Genomic DNA, 20,980 nt, shown 5'->3' with positions numbered 1-20,980 from the left:
CACTGTGTATCATTGCCTTAATGTGGTGGTGGTGGTGGTGGTGGTGGTGGTGGTGGTGGTGGTATTGTGGCTAAGACTCAAAATTTTGTTCCTTGGTTTTTCAGTGGAAATTTATGATTTCTTTTTTTCCTTAGTGAAAATTTATCATTTCCTTGTTTTTTGGGAGTTGAAATTTGTGACCTCACTGTTTTCTCTTCTGCTACTGACTGCCTTGGCATCTCCTCAGTCGTAATGAAACTCAGTGGGGCTTTTTTCAATTTTGTTTGCATTCTTTTTGGTCACCCTTGGCCAGAACTGTTCTTACATAAAGGACAATACACACACACACATATGCAAGGCACCACACACACTGGGCAGGGCAGGACACACACTTACCCAGTATACACACACTTAGACAGGACACCACACACACTGGGCAGGGCAGGACACACACTTACCTAGCACACACTTATCCAGCACACACACCCACACACACACACACACACACACACTCACGTAGGGCACCCGGGCACAGGCAGGAGGAAGGTGATGAGTGTGTGGACAGCAAGGAGGGCAAGGTGAACACCCCATTGAGGGAGGAGGTGCAGGATGTCACTCAGGGCAATCCCGATGTCAGTCTGTCAACACAAACATGTGAGAGAGGTACTGGAGACATGCAAACACACATACACACATACACTCACCCTGTCATGAAGGGCAGTGAGAGAGGAGCCTTCTATATCACCCAAACACCCTGGAAATGAAAGGATCTATATACCCACCCGTTTTTTTCCTCCTAGCCAGTCAATACTCCCTCTTACACAAAAAAAAGAGGAAAACAAGCGAGAAATTACTTAAATAATCTGGAAGAACAACGAAAAATGACTGACATGACTCGACACCTGCCACCGACCTGGTACTGCTTAGGCTGGGCGGGTGTGAAGGCGAGGGCGACAGAGGAAGTGACCAGGTAGCAGATGGCAAAACGCTGCAGGACGCCAGGGACTCTGTAGGTGGCTAGGTTGTTCCAGCCGCCCAGGGAGTTGAGAATGATGCCCAGGAAGAACAGCTTGAGGGAACGCTGGGGATAAAAGGCAGAGATGAGAGAAAGAACAGCAGGGTGGAAGTCGAATGTTTTGGATCAGTGATAGGAATGCTTAAAGTCAAAAATTATGCAAAAGAGGAATAGTTTGAGGGAATGCTTGGGATGGAAAACAGTACTAGGTGTATGAGAGAAAGTAGAAAGTGTTATGAAAGTACCAGATGAAAGATAGAGAACAAGAGAGACTGTTTTGGGCAGAAGTTTGATGGTGCATGGTAGTGTTTGGGATAGGAGAGAAAGTATCAGAGTGCATACTCCATACATTGATGGATAAGGCCCTTATACAGAGTTAGCAGCTGGGGGGGTGAGAAAAACTGGCGGAGACGTCTCAGAACACCTAACTTCATAGAAGCTGTTTTAGCTAGAGATGAGATGTGAAGTTTCCAGTTCAGATTATAAGTAAAGGACAGACCGAGGATGTTCAGTGTAGTAGAAGGGGGACAGTTGAGTGTCATTGAAGAAGAGGGGATAGTTATCTGGAAGGTTGTGTCGAGTTGATAGATGGAGGAATTGAGTTTTTGAGGCATTGAACAATACCAAGTTTGCTCTGCCCCAATCAGAAATTTTAGAAAGATCAGAAGTCAAGCATTCTGTGGCTTCCCTGCGTGATATGTTTACCTCCTGAAGGTTGGACGTCTATGAAAAGACGTGGAAAAGTGCAGGGTGGTATCATCAGCATAGGAGTGGATAGGACAAGAAGTTTGGTTTAGAAGATCATTAATGAATAATAAGAAGAGAGTGGGTGACAGGACAGAACCCTGAGGAACACCACTGTTAATAGATTTAGGAGAAGAACAGTGATCGTCTACCACAGCAGCAATAGAACAGTCAGAAAGGAAACTTGAGATGAAGTTACAGAGAGAAGGATAGAAACTGTAGGAGGGTAGTTTGGAAATCAAAGCTTTGTGCCAGATTCTATCAAAAGCTTTTGATATGTCCAAGGCAACAGCAAAAGTTTCAACAAAATCTCTAAAAGAGGATGACCAAGACTCAGTAAGGAAAGCCAGAAGATCACCAGTAGAGCGGCCTTGATGGAACCCCTACTGGCGATCAGATAGAAGGTTGTGAAGTGATAGATGTTTAAGAATCTTCCTGTTGAGGATAGATTCAAAAACTTTAGATAGGCAGGAAATTAAAGCAATAGGACGGTAGTTTGAGGGATTAGAACGGTCACCTTTTTTTAGGAACAGGTTGAATGTAGGCAAACTTCCAGCAAGAAGGAAAGGTAGATGTTGACAGACAGAGCTGAAAGAGTTTGACTAGGCAAGGTGCAAGCACAGAGGCACAGTTTCGGAGAACAATAGGAGCGACCCCATCAGGTCCATAAGCCTTCCGAGGGTTTAGGCCAGCGAGGGCATGGAAAACATCATTGCGAAGAATTTTAATAGGTGGCATGAAGTAGTCAGAGGGTGGAGGAGAGGGAGGAACAAGTCCAGAATCGTCCAAGGTAGAGTTTTTAGCAAAGGTTTGAGCGAAGAGTTCAGCTTTACAAATAGATGTGATAGCAGTGGTGCCATCTGGTTGAAATAGAGAAGGGAAAGAAGAAGCAAAGTTATTGGAAATATTTTTGGCTAGATGCCAGAAATCACGAGGGGAGTTAGATCTTGAAAGGTTTTGACATTTTCTGTTAATGAAGGAGTTTTTGGCTAGTTGGAGAACAGACTTGGCACATGGCCTTATAAGCATCCTTCTTTGCAGGTCCCACCCACGGAAACTGTTTTTCCCACTCGGGCCTATATTTCTGTTCCTGTCTCGCTTTTTTCGGCACTGCACCACATGCCTCCTCTCTCTCCTTTCCTTTCTCTTTAGACATTTTTAATGAAAACTGAAAATCCTGTCCTGCGTCGCGGCGCGCGAGACTGATGACTGACTGACGCCTACGAGACTATGGGACGGGGACTCAGGGAGCGGACGGACTGGTCGCAGACAAGAACGAGACCTGTTGTTCACCCATATGGTGAGACTTGTCTCGTAAGGAAAGCAATACATCTGGCACTTTCAGGTTTTTATTTTGTTATTCAAATTTATATAAGAAATTTTGCGTTACCTGATATTGATAACATTAATTTTCACTCAAATTATTGTATATTTCATAAAAATATCGTACGAATTCCCAAATTATCGTATTATCGTATGAGTCCCATTGTACATAGTACACGGGCAAAAATTATTGTACTTGTACAATAATTATCGTACGTCTGGCAACGCTGTTCCTCACACACTCCCTCTCTCTTGGCGGGTCTCTTGCTTCGAAACTCCCCAATGTACTAAATTAATTCCTAAATAATATAGATAATACGTTTGAAATATGCAAAAATGTGAAATTTATTATATTTTAGATAATATAATGCGCTAGTTTTATTTCTATTGCATATACTGTTACGCGTCGTGGGTTCTAATTACTATTTAACAGTAGCCAAAATAGTAATCCGTAGAACCTCCTGACAAATCTGTAGAAGAAACCAGAAAAGTTCTGTAGATCTGAAAAGCCTGAGTTAACTGTTCATACAACCCATAAAAATCTGAGTAAAGTGATACATCTTACTATCAAACACAAATTTTTAACAACAAGCAAACCTATAAAATTATGTAGGAGAGAAAATAATAGTATGTACAAGTATAAGAAACCACGAAATATCTGTAGACTGAAGACAGAGAGAAGAAGAGCAAGGTTCGATGACTTCTCACTAGAGGTCAGGGAGTCTGGCTGTTTTACGTCTGGCCCTGGGGACAGTACTCAGAGAACAATGATGCATATAACACTAATAAACCATATTACCGATTTTAAAACAATAATATAAGCCATATTACATTATCTTTAGGCACTTAGATTAATGTCTGACAGGCTTAGAAGGATGTAGGTGGGTTTAGAAAGGTGTAGGAATGTAAAATATTGACGTTTGTCTATATGCTTAAGGCAAAGTTCCTCACGTTAATGATTAGTCTATATAACATTGAATCATTAATATTACTCTTGTTGCAATATTTCTAGAGTGTTAGGTTATTGTATACGAGGCTTGGTAGGATAAAGGAAAGTGAAGGTGGGTGTAGATGTAGAAATACAAGACAGTGAGACAATGGTAGTGAAGTGTGATGTATGAGGTAAATGAGACGACCGGTGAATATAGAGGTGAACGAGCGAACGAGTGTATCGATGTGTGTGTGTGTGTGTGTGTGTGTGTGTGCTTCGATTGTGAAGTTCGAGTGTGCGTGATATATGAATGATTCAGACGCATCCAACAAACACAACACTAAACACTCGTCCGTCTCAGAACACGCACATAAAACTCCCACCCCGGACAGTTATCAATAGTTTCACCTTCCCCAAACCTCACATATTCTTTCCCTACCCAATATCCCCCAGCAACCAGCTCCCTGTAGGCGTGACTAAACTTGGCAGGCTGGCACCCTAAGCGTTATATATTGAGACTGGGAACGATATTGAATAAAACACAAAACACGCTTGAACCATTACCATAACCCATAGAACAATACCCTCACAGACCTATCTAATTATATAGAGGATAAAAAATGACATAAATAAACGCATAAAACTGTCAATCCCCCAAAATTAGAAGGGAGGGCAAGTTATCAAGATGGCCTAATAGCACAATGTTTGTAAACACACAGAATGGAGGGCGAGGAGGGAGGGCCGCCCGCCGAGCCTCTGAGAAGAAAGGCGGCTACAGAGGCTACTATAAACATGAGCAAGAGAAATGCCACCAGAATGAAGAGAGTAGGGATTAATCTATCCACCTATATATCTATCATGCCTGGGGATGGTGTTGTTCTAGAGATAATTGCATTCGTATAAAACTTTTGGGGTCATGCTGTAGTTTAAAGGGACAGGGAATATGTGATTATTTTGTGTTTTTTCGTCACCGAGTGCGTTTAAAAGCTGGATATTTGGTGGAAAATCATGTTATCCTAATCCAAAGTCTGTGTGATGTTCAAATTCATGTAGATTTTCTTAATTTCTTAGTGATGCTCTTTGGTTATTGTCGGTCTGGTCCTGCATATTAATTTATTTGTGGTTAATATTCGCTCTTTAAAGAAGTTGGATAATGAGTAGTTAAATTTTCCATCCTAATTATATTCCTTTCTTACCCAAATTCATCCAGGCTTTCATATTTTCCCTAGCAATATTCACCAGTTATTATTTTTTATCAGTTCTTATATATTACAACTCCATGGTTAATTTTTGCCAGTAATTAAGGTTTTAATGCATGTAGGCGTTGGATAATCAATATTTTAACCCAATAATCCCAATTCATGTTATTCTTACTTGCCCAACATTCACCCATTAGTTTCTTCCTTGCAGCTCCCTGGAGATAAATTACGTTTAATTTTTAGAGTTAAATACCTAGAAATATATAAAGATTAAGGTTTTAGAGCAGAGTATTGCTTCAGATAAATATATAAGTAGATAGATGGATAGACTCATAGATAGTTAGGTAAGTAGACACAGAAAGATAGATAGATAGACAGATATAGATAGATAAATAGATAGATAGATAGATAGAGACACACAGGTTGATAGATAGACTGACTAACATATAGATAAACAGACAGATATATAGATAGACAGACATATAGGTTGGTAGATAGATAGACATATAGCTTGATAGATAGATAAACTGATAGATAGATAGACTCTGCCTGTAGATAGATGGATAAATAATAGAATACAGTCAAAGTAAATAAGATATAGAAGCAAACAAAATGAATACAGAAACTACATCTCTCTCTCTCTCTCTCTCTCGCAGGTTTCGTCAATCCTGCGCAAGAAGAATGACTCGCTCACACTGGACGACCGACAGGTGCTGGAGGAGAATGCTGAGCTGGTGGAGGAGTACCACAAGAGGTGAGGCAGACACTCCTTACCTAACCTAACCTAAGAAAACCTAATCTAACTTAACTTAACTGTAAAAGGTGAGGCTACACACTTTACCTGTCTTGCTAATTTAACCTGATCTAAAGTCAAATAACCAAATCTAACCTAACCTAATCAAATTTAATCTAAGCCAACCTAATCTAATCTAACATAAGCTAACCTAACTTAACTAAATCTAATCAAACCTAACCTAACCTAAACTCAAATAACCTAACCTAATTGAACCTAAGGTGACCAAACTTTAACTCAAACAGCCTAACCTAACCTAACATAACCTTCTTAACCTAAACATGATCTAAACTTGCATCTAATTTACTTAAAATAACCAAACTTAAATTTCAGTGTAATTAAAAACTAACTTAACTCTATTTGTTAATTCTAGAACTCCTTGCCTACTTCTCAAAAATTTAGATAATCCTTTTGATAATCTTTACAAACTGGTCCAATCACAGGGTCTTTATTTTTCAGCCTTTTTTGTTGTCCTATGCCAGAGTTCCCTCATGAATAAAGGAAAGTCACACTGTTTTCTAATCTGTGTCTCTCTCAGGCGGCAGAAGAGAGCAATGTGGCAGTCACGTAAGACAGAGCAGGAGGACACAGCTGAGGTTCTCCAGGCTAAGTGTGAGGAGCTGGCCCAGGTGAGGAGGACTAAATGAACCTGCTAGACCCTAATGGAATCTTAACCTTTCCTTATTTATCTTGGTTTATTTATCCCTTCACTTTCCTTGGTGTTTGGTCTTAGTTCATCTTCATCTTTTTACTTTCTTCTATGTGTTTGGTCTTCTGTGCCTCCCTCAGTCTCACCAATTGCATATACTTTTTTTTTTTTTCACTGCATTCATAAACTTTCCCTCACGTCTTTCTCTCTATCCTCAGCATCCTCCTCTCACACACTCACTCCTTGTCTTTCTTCAGTCTATTCCATTACATGCATATCTTTCACTGCATCTTAATCCAACTTAACTAATCTATCCCAAACTTTACCTTACTTTCATCACATTATCTTTAAAAACACCCTCAATAATTTGTACCTTTCATCTTGCATAACCTAACTAACCTAACCTAACCTTACCTTCCACACACACTCCTGATTACACACACACACAGACTTCACTACCCCACACCCCTCATTTTTTATCACAAAACACAAGTAACTGCATAAACCTGAGTAATCCTGCAGTCTTGTGTCCCTCCTTCAGGCAATCCATGACTCAGAGTTCCTGGTGGCGTACACAGGCGCTGGCATCTCCACGGCAGCTTCCATTCCTGATTATCGCGGCCCCAATGGTATCTGGACTCGCCTGCAGAAGGGACAGGACATCGGGTGAGGAATCTGGGTGTATTAGCTGTCTGTTTGTTGATCTGTCTGTATATCTGTCTGTCTCTCTAGTTGTCTACCTGTATATGTGACTGGTGAAGATATAAATAGGCACACACACACACACACACACACACCAATAACACACCCACAACACCCAAATCACATCCAAAATGCCATAAAATACCTGTTCATTACCCTTACCAATCCCTGTAACACCCATATCCCACAGGCACCACGACCTCTCAGCTGCCGAGCCGACCCTGACGCACATGGCCCTCTCAACCCTCTACCAGCAAGGCATTGTGCACCATGTTGTCTCCCAGAACTGTGACGGCCTGCACCTGCGCTCTGGCCTGCCCAAGTCTGCACTGTCGGAGGTGCATGGGAATATGTACATTGAGGTAAGGGTTGGTTTGGGGTTGGTTTGTCTGAGTTGTATTGAGGCTGTGTTTGAAGAGCTATATTTGTGTTTTAGTTCTTATGAATATGTGCGTTTTCATGTGTCTGTCTAGTCTTGGTGTTGGAGGTGCTTGGGAATATATACATTGACTAAGGATTGGTTTGTATAAGTCCCTGGAGGCTGTGTGTGAAAGGCTGCATGAATGAACCTGTGTTTTTTACCTTATTTTTTATTTTTTTCCATGTAAGAGAGGGAATCTGACATAGAGTGACAAGAAGGCTATAAAGAAAAGGTCTGTTGAAGGTGCCAGTCCAAAAAGAGTTTAGCCAAAAGGGTGATCTGAAGTTTGAGAAGTGTCTTGAAGTTTGAAGCATATGTGGGAAGAGATGCAGAAGCAGGCAGGGAGTTTACCAGTGGAAGGGATGAGAGATTTTGTCTTTCTTCAAAATTTCATCAAACAAATAACTAATAAATCAATGTCTCTCTCTTGAAAAGTTGAAACCACAGGCGGAAGATGCAGAAGCAAGCAGGGAGTTCCAGAATTTACCAGTGGAAGGGATGGGAGATTAAGTTTGTCTTTCTTCAAAATCTCTTCAAACAAATAACTAATAAATCAATAAGATAAACCACTTAACCTGTTGATTTGTATTGGTTCAGGTGTGCATCCACTGTGTGCCAGCAAGGGAGTATGTGAGAACCATGGACGTAACAGAGAAGACCTCCACCTTCAAGCACACCACCGGCAGGCGCTGCTACAGGTGGGGACTTGTTGACTATCTATGTACCAGGCCAGCAATTCCACAGAGGGCGGCCCAGACAAGGCATCTCACACACACACACACACACACACACACACACACACACATCATTCACACTCTTAGCTTTATCACAAGACAAGAGGACATACTGAACATAATAAAACAATAGTTGGTGCAGGAAGCCATCAGGCTGACACATGCCAGTCCCTGTATGAAACATGCCTGTCTGTTTTCACCTATCATACCCATTCATACATCTATCTAGCTGTTTTTTAAAGCTCCCTATTGGCTTGGCACTAATACCCTGATTAGCAAGTCTATTCCAGGGATCTACCGCTCTGTTTCATAATTAATCTCTTCCTATCTCTTTTTTAAACCATACGAACATAGAAAACAAGGAGAGATGCAGGAAATTGTTAGACTACTAGCAAATCAAACAACTCCAGATAATAAATAGATAAATAGATAAATAAAACACAGAATACAATAAAAGTAAATTACATTAACCAACTTCCAAGAGTGACCCAACTAAGCAGGTGTGTTCCCGCAGGTGTGGTGAGCCGTTAATTGACACCATTGTGCACTTTGGGGAGCGAGGGCGGCTGCGGTGGCCCCTCAACTGGCAGGGTGCTTGTCAGGCTGCCAATGCGTGTGACACCATCCTCTGCCTCGGCTCCAGTCTCAAGGTGCCAGTCCTCTCTGTTCACTGTGCTGGGATTGACTTGTTCTGTGTGGGTGGGTGTGGGAGGGCCTTGTGTTTCTGATTGTTGCTCTTGTTTATATTGTTCCTTAGATTAATTGGTGGTTGGAAGGACAAAGATTTAAGGATGTATAATGTAAGGAAATCTACAGTAACAGGATGTGGTGCAGGAAGCCATCAGATGGCTTCCTGTGGCAGGAAGCCATCTGCATGTGGCAGCCCCTGTATAAAACATGCCTGGTCATTTCCATCATCTAACAACCTGGTTACTGAGTGTTTTATTCATCTGCTGCTCAATTTAAAAACCAATTTCTCCCTACAAGAAGTTGTCAGGCCCACACATGGCATTTCCTGTGTAAAACACGCTTCATTTCCTTCTCTTATTCCAACATTAAGAAAAAACTTTGACTGCAACAGAGTGATAGACTAAAACAGACACTTATTCTCCAATTCTTCACTTGAGTCTGGCATTATTGAAGTACTCTTGGCTGTGACAGAATATCAAACTAAAATAAACATCCTATCACTCCCTTATTCCCTTATGAAGAAGAACCTTTGACTGCAACAGAACAACACTAGTCTAAAACAAGCACTGCTCCTGCAGCAGGTATTAAACAGAATATCAAACTAAAATAGACACCCTTTCATTCTCTTATTCCCTTACGAAGAAGAAAATTGAGCAGCGACAGAACAGCAAGCCTGAACGAGCACCTCTCCTTACATCCTCCTCCCCCAGCAAGCATTAAACAGAATAACAAACTAAAATAGACACCCTTTTATTTTCTTGTTCACTTACAAAGAAGAAAATTGAGCAACGACAGAACAACAAGCCAAAACAAGCACTCCTCCTCACGTCCTCCTCCCCCGGCAGGTGCTGAAGAAGTACCCTTGGCTGTGGCAGATGGGACGCTCCCCAAAGAAGAGACCAAGACTGTACATTGTCAACCTGCAGTGGACACCCAAGGATAAGGATGCCACTCTCAAGATTAATGGTAATGCTTGGTGGTGGTGGTGGTAGTGGTGGTGATGGTGGTGATCTTTCATCTTTGTATCTCTTTATCTTCTTTTTTTTTTTTTCTGTGTTAATATTTTCACCATTCTTTTGTTTTCTGTGTAATTCTATTTTGTTATGTCTCTCTTTCATGTTTCTAGCTTTCTGTCTATCTAACTAATACTTGCACTGGTTTCTTATCTTTCATCTTCTGCATAGCTGCATCTATCTTTCATTTTTGAGTAGCAGAGCATTATTTCGAGCTAAACCGCTTCTATTTTCAACCGCAAAGCTTAATAGAGTCAGTTGCTACAGTTTAAATCCCTCTATGTATCTACTCAAAGCTAAAACCACTTCTATTTTCACTCACAAATCTCTACAGAGTCAGTGTTTTTACAGGCAAGTGTGATGAGGTGATGGCAAGGGTGATGAAGGCTCTGGGATTCAAGTTACCACGTTACTCCAAGGCTAGTGACCCAATCTTCACCCTGGCCACTCCCCTGCACCCTGCTGAGGCCAACACTGCCTCCCGTGCCTGCCTTGTACCACCACAAGAGGGAGATGAGGAAGAGGAGGAGGAGGAGGAAGAGGAGGAGCTGGATGTGGAGAATATGGATGAAAATATGGATGAAAATGTGGACGAGAATGGTACTGATGGGCATAAGGATGAAGAAAGATTGGAGGAAGCGTCACAGAACAGAGAGGAGAGTAGGAAGAGGAAACTGGATAAGATAGAGAGCACAAAGATTGAAGTGAAGGAGGAGAAGTGTGAGGTGAAGGAGGAGAGTAAGGAGGATGTGAAGCCTATTAATGGACTCCACATGCCCTGGGAAACTGAAAAACTGCTCGTTGGTCGCAGCGAAGATGGCGTGAGTGAACCCAAGTACTTGAAAACTGAAGATACTGATTGTGAGAGCAAACCACTGCTGGAGGCTAAGGAGGAGTTGAAGGAGGAGGTTAAGGAAGAGGTTAAGGAGGAGAAGGAGGAGGATCTTGTGCCTGAGATCAAGGAGGAGGTGGAGGAGGTGGAAGATGTGAAGGATATGGAGACTCTGAGTGACACGGGGAGTCGGGAGTTTGACATGGAGACTGACACAGCAGCAGAGACCAGCCTGAAGGATGAGGAGCAGGAGGAGGCAGGGCAGCAGGGCACCACAGATGATGAGGTGAAGAGTGAGGCCATGGATAGTGACGGCGATGATGGCGATGATGGTGATGACGGTGACGATGGTGATGATGGTGATGCTGAAGAGGACTTCCACACATCTGACATGGAGGGGGAGCCTTGGGAACACATGCCAGACACCGACATTGACATCACCGACATTACATCCCCTAAGAGCAGTGTCAGTTGCTGCTCCGACTCTGAATCAAGTGAGAAAGGAGAGGACTGTCACACTGAGGACTCTGACACGCCAGAGCAGACCAAGGAGAACCAAGTGGACTATTTTAAGCTTGCCTATGCGTCCACAAACGTCCAGATGGCTCGGCAGGGACAGGCGCTCTTGAAGCAGAATGATTTTTATGGCACCGGCCTCTGCATCAGGTCCTTCGTCAACTACCCCAAGGCCGGAGTGAAGGTAGCGGGTGGCGGGTGCAGCCGAGAGGTGCTCAAGGGTCCAAGGAAAAGAGAGTGTGAGGCGCGGAGTGAAGTGTCTGTCCCAGGTTTCGAGAATCATGATGGCTCTAGTCTTCCCAGTGTACTTCCCGGCCACTGCCAGTCCTCAGAGGCCCTCAGCTCCAGTGACAGTAGTGAGGGCCCCTGTGAGTGTGTGAGTCAGGTGTTGTCCTCTTCCAGTGGTGGTGGTGGTGGTGGTGGTGGTGGTGGTGGTGATGATGGTGGTGGTGGTGAGTCCCGTTCTAGCTGTAGCAAGTGTAAAGGTCGCGACAAGTCTGGCGGATCTGTCTCCCCTGATGTGGTGTCTGTGGTGAGCAGTGTGGTGGAGGTGGGCACGCTGGACAAGGAGAAACTCAGTGAGCCATGCGTCAAGGACACCAGTGAGTCGGGGAATGAGCTGAGCCAAGACTTGAGTCGCGAGGATGCGGTGGTAAAGGCGAACAACGTGCTGTGTGGCAGGGGACTGGATCTCACCCCCGGCATGGCGGCCGATGGGAGCTTCTTGCTGCGGACGCGCATTGTGGATGGCATCATCACCACCACGTGTGTGGAGGCCATGGACAAGCAGGATGGGCCAGCCGGCATCCCATATCTCACAGCCCCAGCGGTCCGCAAGGCTCCTGTTGCCTGCTCCTCCCAGGGCGAGGTGGCCCGGGTGTCTGTGCCATGCCTCAGCCTCCGCCAGAAGGCCCTGGTGCCGGCCAACAAGTCGGCCATCTACATTGACAACTCTGTGTCCAAGGTACATGTCAAGGCCCTCACAGAACACCTGCAGTGCCAGCGCTCCCGGGCAAAATTTTCCTCTGAGTTGAGCACGGCTGACAGCGCCGAGCTCAAGTCCATCTGGTACCAGAGCTTCTGTGGACCCAACAAGGACAGCCTGAGTGCGCTCACCGTCATGATGGAGATGAACGACTGCAACCTGGGCCGGGACTTGAGGCAGGGCTTCCACTCCAAGACATCCAAGCTGTTTGCCAGCTCAGAGAAGTCCAGCTCGGTGATCTTAAAGAACATCTGTGCCGAGGCGGTGAGTGACAGCGCTGCGCAGCACCGCAGCTCTCCCAAGGCACTCAAGGGCTCTGACGACGACGATGTCAAGTGCATCTGGTTCTGGGGCTTCGACAGTAGTGCTGAGGGAAAGGAGAAGGTGGTGGCAGTGGCGGCGGCAGGCCCATCAGAGAGTGATATGCCGGAGACTGACCCGCCGGCAGAAAATGGCGAGGACTGTCACCCCATTGGGAGAATAACGCGCAGCAGAACCAGAGCCTCGTGTGATGCCTCCAGCCAGCAGCAGCAGCAGGAGGAGGAGGCATTCAGGTGTCACTGCAGTGGCAGCAACCCAGAGCTGTGTCGCATAGCCAGCCTGCGGCCATCACAGGGACGCTGTGATGAGGCCATCCAGCGGGCGCGGGACATCATCAGGCGGAGACGCACAGTCAACTATCGCAGGTATGAGCCGGTGTTTGAGAAGAAGCTCACTAGTCTGACCTATGAGAGAACCAGAGCAAAACGCAAGTCGAAATTTGAGTTACTGGCGCCAGTGACGACAACACACCACAAGGAGGAGGAGGAGGAGGACCATCACCACCATCACCACCACCACCATTCGCCTGAAGGGGACAAGGAGGAGGAGCACAAAGCGAGTGATGGGGAGGAGTGTAGAGACAAGGATGAGAAGGGGGAGAGGAAGTTTGTCCCTGGCTGGTATGGCAAAGGGCTGAGGAAAGGTATGAAGAAGAAGTCGAGAGTGTGAGGGTTCGAGTCTTTAGCCAGCTTGTCAATATTCTCATTAATTGTTGTTGAGTTAGGTGTAGAGAGTGTTAGAGGGGTTGATGTCTCACTTGAACCTTGCATGAAGACTTTGTGAGATGATAAATGTCTGAGAGATTAGGCTTGCAAGAGAGAGAGAGAGAGAGAGAGAGAGAGAGAGAGAGAGAGAGAGAGAGAGAGAGAGAGAGAGAGAGAGAGAGAGAGAGAGAGAGAGAGAGAGAGAGAGAGAGAGAGAGAGAGAGAGAGAGAGAGAGAATGATAGTGTGTGTGAGAGAAAGCAAAAGAGAGAAAGATAATGTGCATATGAGAGAGAAAATGAGAGAAATAGTGAATATGTGCACATGTGAAGAGAGAGAGAAACTATGTGTGTGTATGAGAGAGAGAAAGACAGAGATTATGTGCGAGAGAGAGAGAAACAGTGTATGTATATATATGTGAGAGAGATAGACAGATAGAAAGCTAATGTGTGTGTGTTCTTGCATGTGTAAGTATGCGTGTGTGTGAATGTGTGAGTGACCTATCATCTCAGGAGTGGGTCAGTAGCAGTACCTGAGAAAAGGCTCAGTTTGTTGAAAGCCTCATAAGGAAGTTGGTGATATAGATAATTAAAGTTAAGGTTGTACTTAGCCCTGTATTGTGGTGCGGAGGGGGGAGTGAGGGGGGAGGTTCTCTTTTTTTGACTTGTTTGTGGCCTGTGTGTGTATGTGTGTGTGTGTGTGTGTGTGTGTGTGTGTGTGTGTGTGTGTGTGTGTGTGTGTGTGTGTGTGTGTGTGTGTAGAAAAGATGGTAATAGAGATGAAATAATAAGAAAAGAGAAGGAAGATGAGAAGGATGAAGGAAGGAAGGATGGAAGATAGGAGGACATAAATGTGTGTGTGTGTGTGTGTGTGTGTGTGTGTGTGTGAAGAGAAGCAGTAGAGATATAACACTGATGGAATAAGAAAGAAAAGAGAGAGAGAAGAAGGAAAGAAAATGGAAAAAAGGAAGGCATGTTTGAGTGTATGCATGTGTGTGTGTCTGTGTGTCTGTGTGTCTGCATGCATAAGTACTGTGGCTAAACTGTGCATCTTTCAACTCAGCCTCTCCTCTATGCATCTTCAGTTTATGGTGACACAAAACAACCTGCACTGAATGATGTGTATCTGTGTGTCTCCATTGTAGCCTTCAGTCCGAGAACACAAGCCAGTCACTCATTGCTTCCCTCACTCTTGTCATGCCATCTCATTGACTCAGCCTTGGAGGACTTGATTACTGCTGTCTCTGTATTGTTCAGCTCATTTACTTATTTATGGAAAAACTCAATTATTTCTGTCACTGTTGTATCATGTTACTCATTCACTCATTTTGTTACTCATCCTTGAAAAAAAAAAGAATTGATAACTTCTGTCTGTGTATTATTCAGCTCATTCATTCATTCATTCATTCTTGGAAAAACTCAATTATTTCCATCACAATTGTATTATTTCATTCACTTACTCATTCATTTATTGACTCATCCTTGAAAAAAACTGTCCTTTATGTCAGTCACTGTACCATTTCACACTCGCTGACTCACTCTTCATAAATCTATTACTTCCATCACTATTGTATTCTTTCACTCACTCATACCTCATTTTTTGACTCGTCTCAGTAAACAGTATCTCATGAGCCACCTCACAGGATATTATCAACAGTATTTGGTCTGTGTGTTTTATTTTTATTAGTTTAGTACAAGTGCATGAGAAAACACAGCACAGGAGTGGCCGATACTGTGAAAGTCAAGGCACTGTTCTGTAGCATCACTTATGCATTCACTTAGTCCTTTATTTAATCCCTGGTCTTATTCACTGTAATGTAACTCTCTTTAAAAACATCCAATACCTTTTATTTTATCAGCGATCTTATTTTTTTCCAGTCTAGCATTCTTTCAAGTCATCAAATCTTTATTTTACTACTGATCTTATTCCATGTAACATAACTATAAAACATCCAATTTCTTTTATTTTATCTTATTTCTTTCAGTCTAGCACCCATGAAAACACCCAATTCCTTTATATTTTATCACTGATCCTCTTCCCTATGATCGAATAGCTTTTGAATTCAGCCAATCCCTTTTGTAGCATCACCAGAACTTATTTCTATAACTCATTCCCTGCTATTTGGTACATTTGCCCCTAATCACTAGCCACTCTGAGACGCATCTTATTCTACAGCAACCAGAATGTTAACCTGGCTGGAAATTGCAAGATCTATTTCATCCCTTACTTCAGAGTGTTTATGAAGATTTCATGCTTTGCTTTTAGTGTGAATTGCATATTGCAGTGAAAGTATTAAGCTCCTAAGTTTAAGACTCCATCCTTTTTTCAAGCTTGACCTATTAAGTTACACTCCATTCTTTTCTTCAGTCTTTTTCCCTAAACATTTAGACTTCAGCCTTTACTCAAGCTCCTTCAGACCACAGGGAAACACTTCACTTCAGATCTCTGGGCAGTGTTAAGTCAGTGGCGTGGCGTGTGACCCGAGGAAGGGAGTCGAGGGAGGCGCTGCTTCTCAGAGTGCTGTATTTTGTACCAGTAATCTTGTAGTGGTACTGTAAGGCTTTCTGATGTAGGGTTAGTGTAGTATACAGCTGCCACCACCGCTGCCGCCTTGCTGGTGTTGTGTGGTGCTTGACTTGTGTTCCTCAGTGCTCAGTTCTCTTGTTACGTCAGTTTCTTGAGACCACAAAGATGGTTAGCTGGGTTCTCATTGATGTTTTTTCTTATTGACGGTGTAGGGTTACTTGATTTATGTATGTATCTCCTGAGTCGTGAAAATGCTCTCAAAAACTCTAATAACTTCCAATATAGCCTGTTTCTTAAGGCCACAGTGATGGTTGACTGGGTTCTCATTGGTATTTCTTCTTAATGACAGTGTAGAGTTATCTGATATATGTAATTCCTAAGTCATGAAAATGCTCTTGAAAACTTTGATAACTTCCACTCTAGCCTAGAATCATGAAAAATCCAAATCATATCCACTGTAATACTTCTAAATAATCCCTAGAGTCATGAAAACATTAATAATTTGCAGCAGAGCCTATTATATTCTCCCTAGAAACATGAAAACCCTAATAACTTCCACTATATGCTGTTAGACTTTCCCTAGAACCATGAAAACCCTATTAACTTTTACTACAAACTGTTAAACTACCATAGACTCACAAAAAACACCCTTGAGAACTCCCTTCAACCACCAAACACTTGCACTAGAGCCGTCAAAAGCAGGCAAGACAAGATAGGACACGGGCACTCAAGAACACACTATGATATACTATCTGTATTTATCCCAGAGTCTATGAGAATGTAAGACTGTTGATTTATGAAGTGCATCAGCTGGCACAACTAATTCCTCCTCCTCCTCCTCCTCCTTTCCCTTCTCTTAGTGTCTTAGGTGTTAAGGTCGTAGCTTACTGGATTCCTCAATTTGATGATCACTGCCTACTTATTGTTAGGTGTTTGCTGCTTCGCCTCCAGTCAGCGAGCGATGGCACTCAGGAACCCTTACCTCGTATGTGTGTGTGTGTGTGTGTGTGTGTCTGGGACCGCCTGCCACTCAAGAAGGATGTGTGGTGGTGTGTGGGATGGTCAGGCTGTGTAGGGCTTGTGAGATGGTGAGGGATGGTGTGGGATGGTGGTGTCAGGCTGTGTAGGGTTTGTGGGATGGTGTGAGGTGGTGTGTTAAGGGTGTCAAGGGGTTGTAGGGTGAAAAATAAGGTCAGATTTGAAAGATGGTGTACTGAAGGAGTGTTGAAATAATTTTAGGATTATAGAGTGAAGAACAAGTTCAGATTTTTAAGGTTATGTGTTCGGGATGTGTGTGTCAGGATGTGTTCAGGATTACCTAAGTCAGAGTCAAAACATGATGTGTTGAGGAGTTTGGGTGTGTCTAGAATAGTGGGGAATGGGATAAGGTGATGTGTTGGGTGTGTGTTATAAAGACAGACTAGCTCAGTGTGTTGGAAAGTGCTTTGGTGTGTGTGTGTGGGTGTGTGTGGAGGCTGAAGGGTGTTTGCACGATTCTGAAGCTTAGGATAAATATGAGAGTATGAGAGAGACAGAGAGACAGACAGAGAGCTGGTGAAGCAGTATTTGTAATGTTTGTGGTGTTGAGTTAGCGAGAGTAAAGAGGACAAGTTGAAATGTCTATTTGAGGTGTAAAGTATTAGTTTCTGTTTGTGTTTTCTTGTAAAACTGTGTTTAAGAAATCCTTTTTCTGACCACCTCTCTTCTGCCTCACACACTCAAGTTAAGAAAAACACACACAAGTTGAAATGTTAGAAATGTAAAGTATTAATATAATTTTGTGTTTCATCATAAAATTGCATTATATTCGAGATCATATTTCTAACCATCTTTCCTATGCCTCACACACCCATATCCCACAAATTTACACACACATGTATACACACCCTCACACACACACACACACACACACACACACACACACACACACACACACACACACACACACACACACTATCACTTGGTCACTCTACAGAACATGAGACATCCCAAATCCTCTTGCATCCTGAAGTTTGAGTCATAAGTTCTGAAGTATAAAGGTTTTTGTTAATGCCCTTCTTTAGCTGATAAGAAAGTGATGCTATGCTGGAAAATAATTTGTGTTTATGGTGTTTTTTTGTGTGTTTTTGTGTGTGTTTTGGTTTTGTGTTACTGGTTTGTTGATATACGTAATTCAGGTTTATGTATACTGTATATGCGTCTGTCTATCTCTCTGTTTGTCTCTTTTTCTTAGATTTATCAGTTTTAAACAGTATGTAATTTTGTTTTATATATTTACTGTTTGTCTATCTTCCTGAACGACCACCACCACCACCACCACTACCACTACTACTACTACTACTACTACTACTACTACTAATACTACTACTACTACTACTACTACTATCCACTTCCTGACTACCACTCAAGCCAAACCCCACAGAAGAAAATTTGAAAACATACCTTATCAAAACAATGCCAAAAACACCCATTGTAACACTGCAACACTGTACTAAACATTCCCTGCACCACCACAACACTGGACCTTCCTCTACCGTGAAAGGTGCAGTGACTGGTGTAGCATTGCAGCACCCACCTCCCCGTCACTGTTGGGAGGGAGAGAACGTAAAACTGTCACTATTTTTCTTTCAATACTTGGAAATTTTTTGGGGTTGTGTCTGAAAATGATCTTGGTTTATTTTTTGTTTTTAATTTTTCTTTGGTGGTTTGAAAATTACTCTTTTTGGAAGTATACATCTATTTTTTTTTTTTTGCATGTGTCTGAAAATTATGAGTTTTATTTGAATTTACGTATTTTTGGGGGTATGGTCTGAAAATTGTTTTTATTTGGGTATAATTATTTTGATTTTGGATATGAGTAGTTGGGAATTTCTTTATATCCAAGAATACACGTTTTCTTTTGGGTAACAGTCTGAAAATATTGGTTTTTATTTGAGTACACATATATTTTAGGTGTGGGTGTAGTTTTTCTTAAGGAAGTGTATGTATTAGTGTAAGTGACTGGTGAGTGTATGGGTGTAGCACAGTCCACGTTGATGTATGGAGTGTAGGATGAACAATGGTGTATAATTTTTGCATCTATCTCATTCATTTCTGTCTGGTCTTGAAGAAAATCCGTCATTTGCAGGATTTCTCACATCACTCACTTGTCTCTAAGTTGATGTAGGTTACTGTCCAGTCAGAAACAGAACAGTAACATCTGAGGTCACTGGACTTCTGTATATACCCCCAAGTATTATTTATGTCTTATTTATACCTATATTTATGAGTTAGTACAGACAAGCCAGTTAGTGTTGCCTCACACGGCCGGGGCAGGGTGTGTGGCGGGGCAGCACGGCGCCCCACACAAGGCAGAGCGCGGTGCTGCATCACACTTCATGCATAATGTAGGAAATTTTCTATTTTTGTATATTTGCTTCCTGGTCTGACTAAATTGCTCATGTACATAATACTTTCTGCTAATAATAAGGTTCTACGTGATGTATTCCTTTGACTTATTGTCCCTGGAACTGTTGGTGTGTTTGGGTACATGTCTGGCATCCCCATTAATTGTCCCTGGAATGGTTGGTGTGTTATCAAGTCTGGCATTCCCATTAGTTGTATCTGAAATAGCTGATGTGTTTCCATATGGCAGTCTGGCCACCTTTAAAGAGAGGTAACCCAGACTATGTGGGGAACCTGATGTGACACTGGGGCATCATGTAAAGAAAGAGTGTGTGGAATGATACTGCAGAGGCATAAAATAGCTTGATATGTAGATAAATATGTGCAATAGATTAATAAATAAGGTCACATTGCATTGGTATAATAAGACACAATTTAATCTTCAGTTTCTTATTGGAACATGTTATGGATACCAAACACCGTCCATCAATCCCTTTATGAAACAATACAAGAATATATATATATATATATATATATATATATATATATATATATATATATATATATATATATATATATATATATATATATATATATATATATATATATATATATATATATATATATATATTATTTATACATTTCAAAAGTTATGTATATATATATATGTACGTACTATTTATGTAGCGTGTATAGGCCTGTACATTGATACGACTTTAAACAGCTTAACAGCCATCAAAAGTTTACTCATCATACAAACTCGTGTAGAAAAGATTTATTGTTTCTGCACCATAAGGAATCACACGACTCCTCTCCACACCTTATAAAAATATAACTATGTACAAACAATTACACAACACACCTTCCTGTTCCCTTTGCAGCGTCATGGACACACGAACACATCAACACACCGACCTCAGGCTACAGGACAGACTGGTGACAAGAGAACCAGCTCTGGAATCCCACACAGCCAGTCCATCCCTCCCTCAGGTCACTCAGTTCTCATGTAAGTTAATGACAGGATCAGTTCATGACCTGTACTCTAAAACACTTCTGCACCACACCACTATTTTCGAAAGGCTTTAGTTGAAGTGACATAAGGATATTTTTACAGTTATAGTGACAGATTAACAAAGTTCCTACATTATTAACAGGAGAAACACTCTTGAGAACCTGGCTAACCATCTCTGTGGCCTTTGAAAATAGTCGTGGTAAAAGCAAAGCATTTCAGAACACAGGCCTGAGATTCAGTGAACGACAAACACACCATGAACAGGAAACAAACCAAACAGGATCTAACATACACAATATCAATCATACAATGCTTGTTTGTATACCGTAAGCTCCATACTGGTAAACTGGTACACTGGTAAACCTTCTCTTCTTTCCGTACTCACAAAACATCCCTGACAAAGCAGTGACATAATAATAACCTCAGCTGTTCCTCTTACAATCCTATCACTGTGAGTCTTCACTATACAAGGCTTCACACACTGAGGTTATGACCACAGTGAGTTGCA

At 42.4% G+C, this 20,980-nt stretch overlaps 2 protein-coding genes across 2 annotated transcripts in view; one reads left to right on the top strand and one right to left on the bottom strand.

Annotated features, from left to right (window-relative positions):
• Positions 1 to 2,753, bottom strand: part of LOC135093593 (heparan-alpha-glucosaminide N-acetyltransferase-like) — a 3,618-nt gene extending 865 nt beyond the window's left edge. Inside the window, exons 1-3 of the mRNA XM_063992986.1 lie at positions 2,745 to 2,753; positions 893 to 1,060; positions 496 to 617 (exon numbers count right to left, since the gene is read on the bottom strand). Of these exons, the coding sequence (XP_063849056.1) occupies positions 496 to 617; positions 893 to 1,060; positions 2,745 to 2,753 (299 nt within the window). The remainder of the gene's footprint in view (positions 1 to 495; positions 618 to 892; positions 1,061 to 2,744) is intronic.
• Positions 2,754 to 4,604: 1,851 nt separating this feature from the next.
• LOC135093545 (uncharacterized) lies at positions 4,605 to 19,560 on the top strand. Its single transcript, XM_063992889.1, has 9 exons — positions 4,605 to 4,817; positions 5,848 to 5,945; positions 6,523 to 6,613; positions 7,175 to 7,299; positions 7,526 to 7,697; positions 8,354 to 8,454; positions 9,005 to 9,140; positions 10,026 to 10,146; positions 10,545 to 19,560. The coding sequence occupies exons 1-9, from the start codon at positions 4,713 to 4,715 to the stop codon at positions 13,514 to 13,516; spliced, it is 3,921 nt and encodes a 1,306-aa protein (XP_063848959.1). The 5' UTR covers positions 4,605 to 4,712; the 3' UTR covers positions 13,517 to 19,560.
• Positions 19,561 to 20,980: the final 1,420 nt, after the last annotated feature.

Source organism: Scylla paramamosain, chromosome 43, assembly GCF_035594125.1.
Source record: "Scylla paramamosain isolate STU-SP2022 chromosome 43, ASM3559412v1, whole genome shotgun sequence".
In the NCBI taxonomy this organism is placed as follows: domain Eukaryota; kingdom Metazoa; phylum Arthropoda; class Malacostraca; order Decapoda; family Portunidae; genus Scylla; species Scylla paramamosain.
The sequence above is the reverse complement of the archived record's forward strand: the minus strand, read 5'-3'. Positions and strand labels throughout refer to the sequence as shown.

Excerpts from the sequence above, each read along its gene's own strand:
- LOC135093545 (XM_063992889.1), top strand. The coding sequence starts at position 4,713 with ATGGAGGGCGAGGAGGGAGGGCCGCCCGCCGAGCCTCTGAGAAGAAAG. Across the intron at positions 4,818-5,847 it reads ATGCCACCAGAATGAAGAGA|GTTTCGTCAATCCTGCGCAA; the intron begins GTAGGGATTAAT and ends TCTCTCTCGCAG. Across the intron at positions 9,141-10,025 it reads GCCTCGGCTCCAGTCTCAAG|GTGCTGAAGAAGTACCCTTG; the intron begins GTGCCAGTCCTC and ends CTCCCCCGGCAG.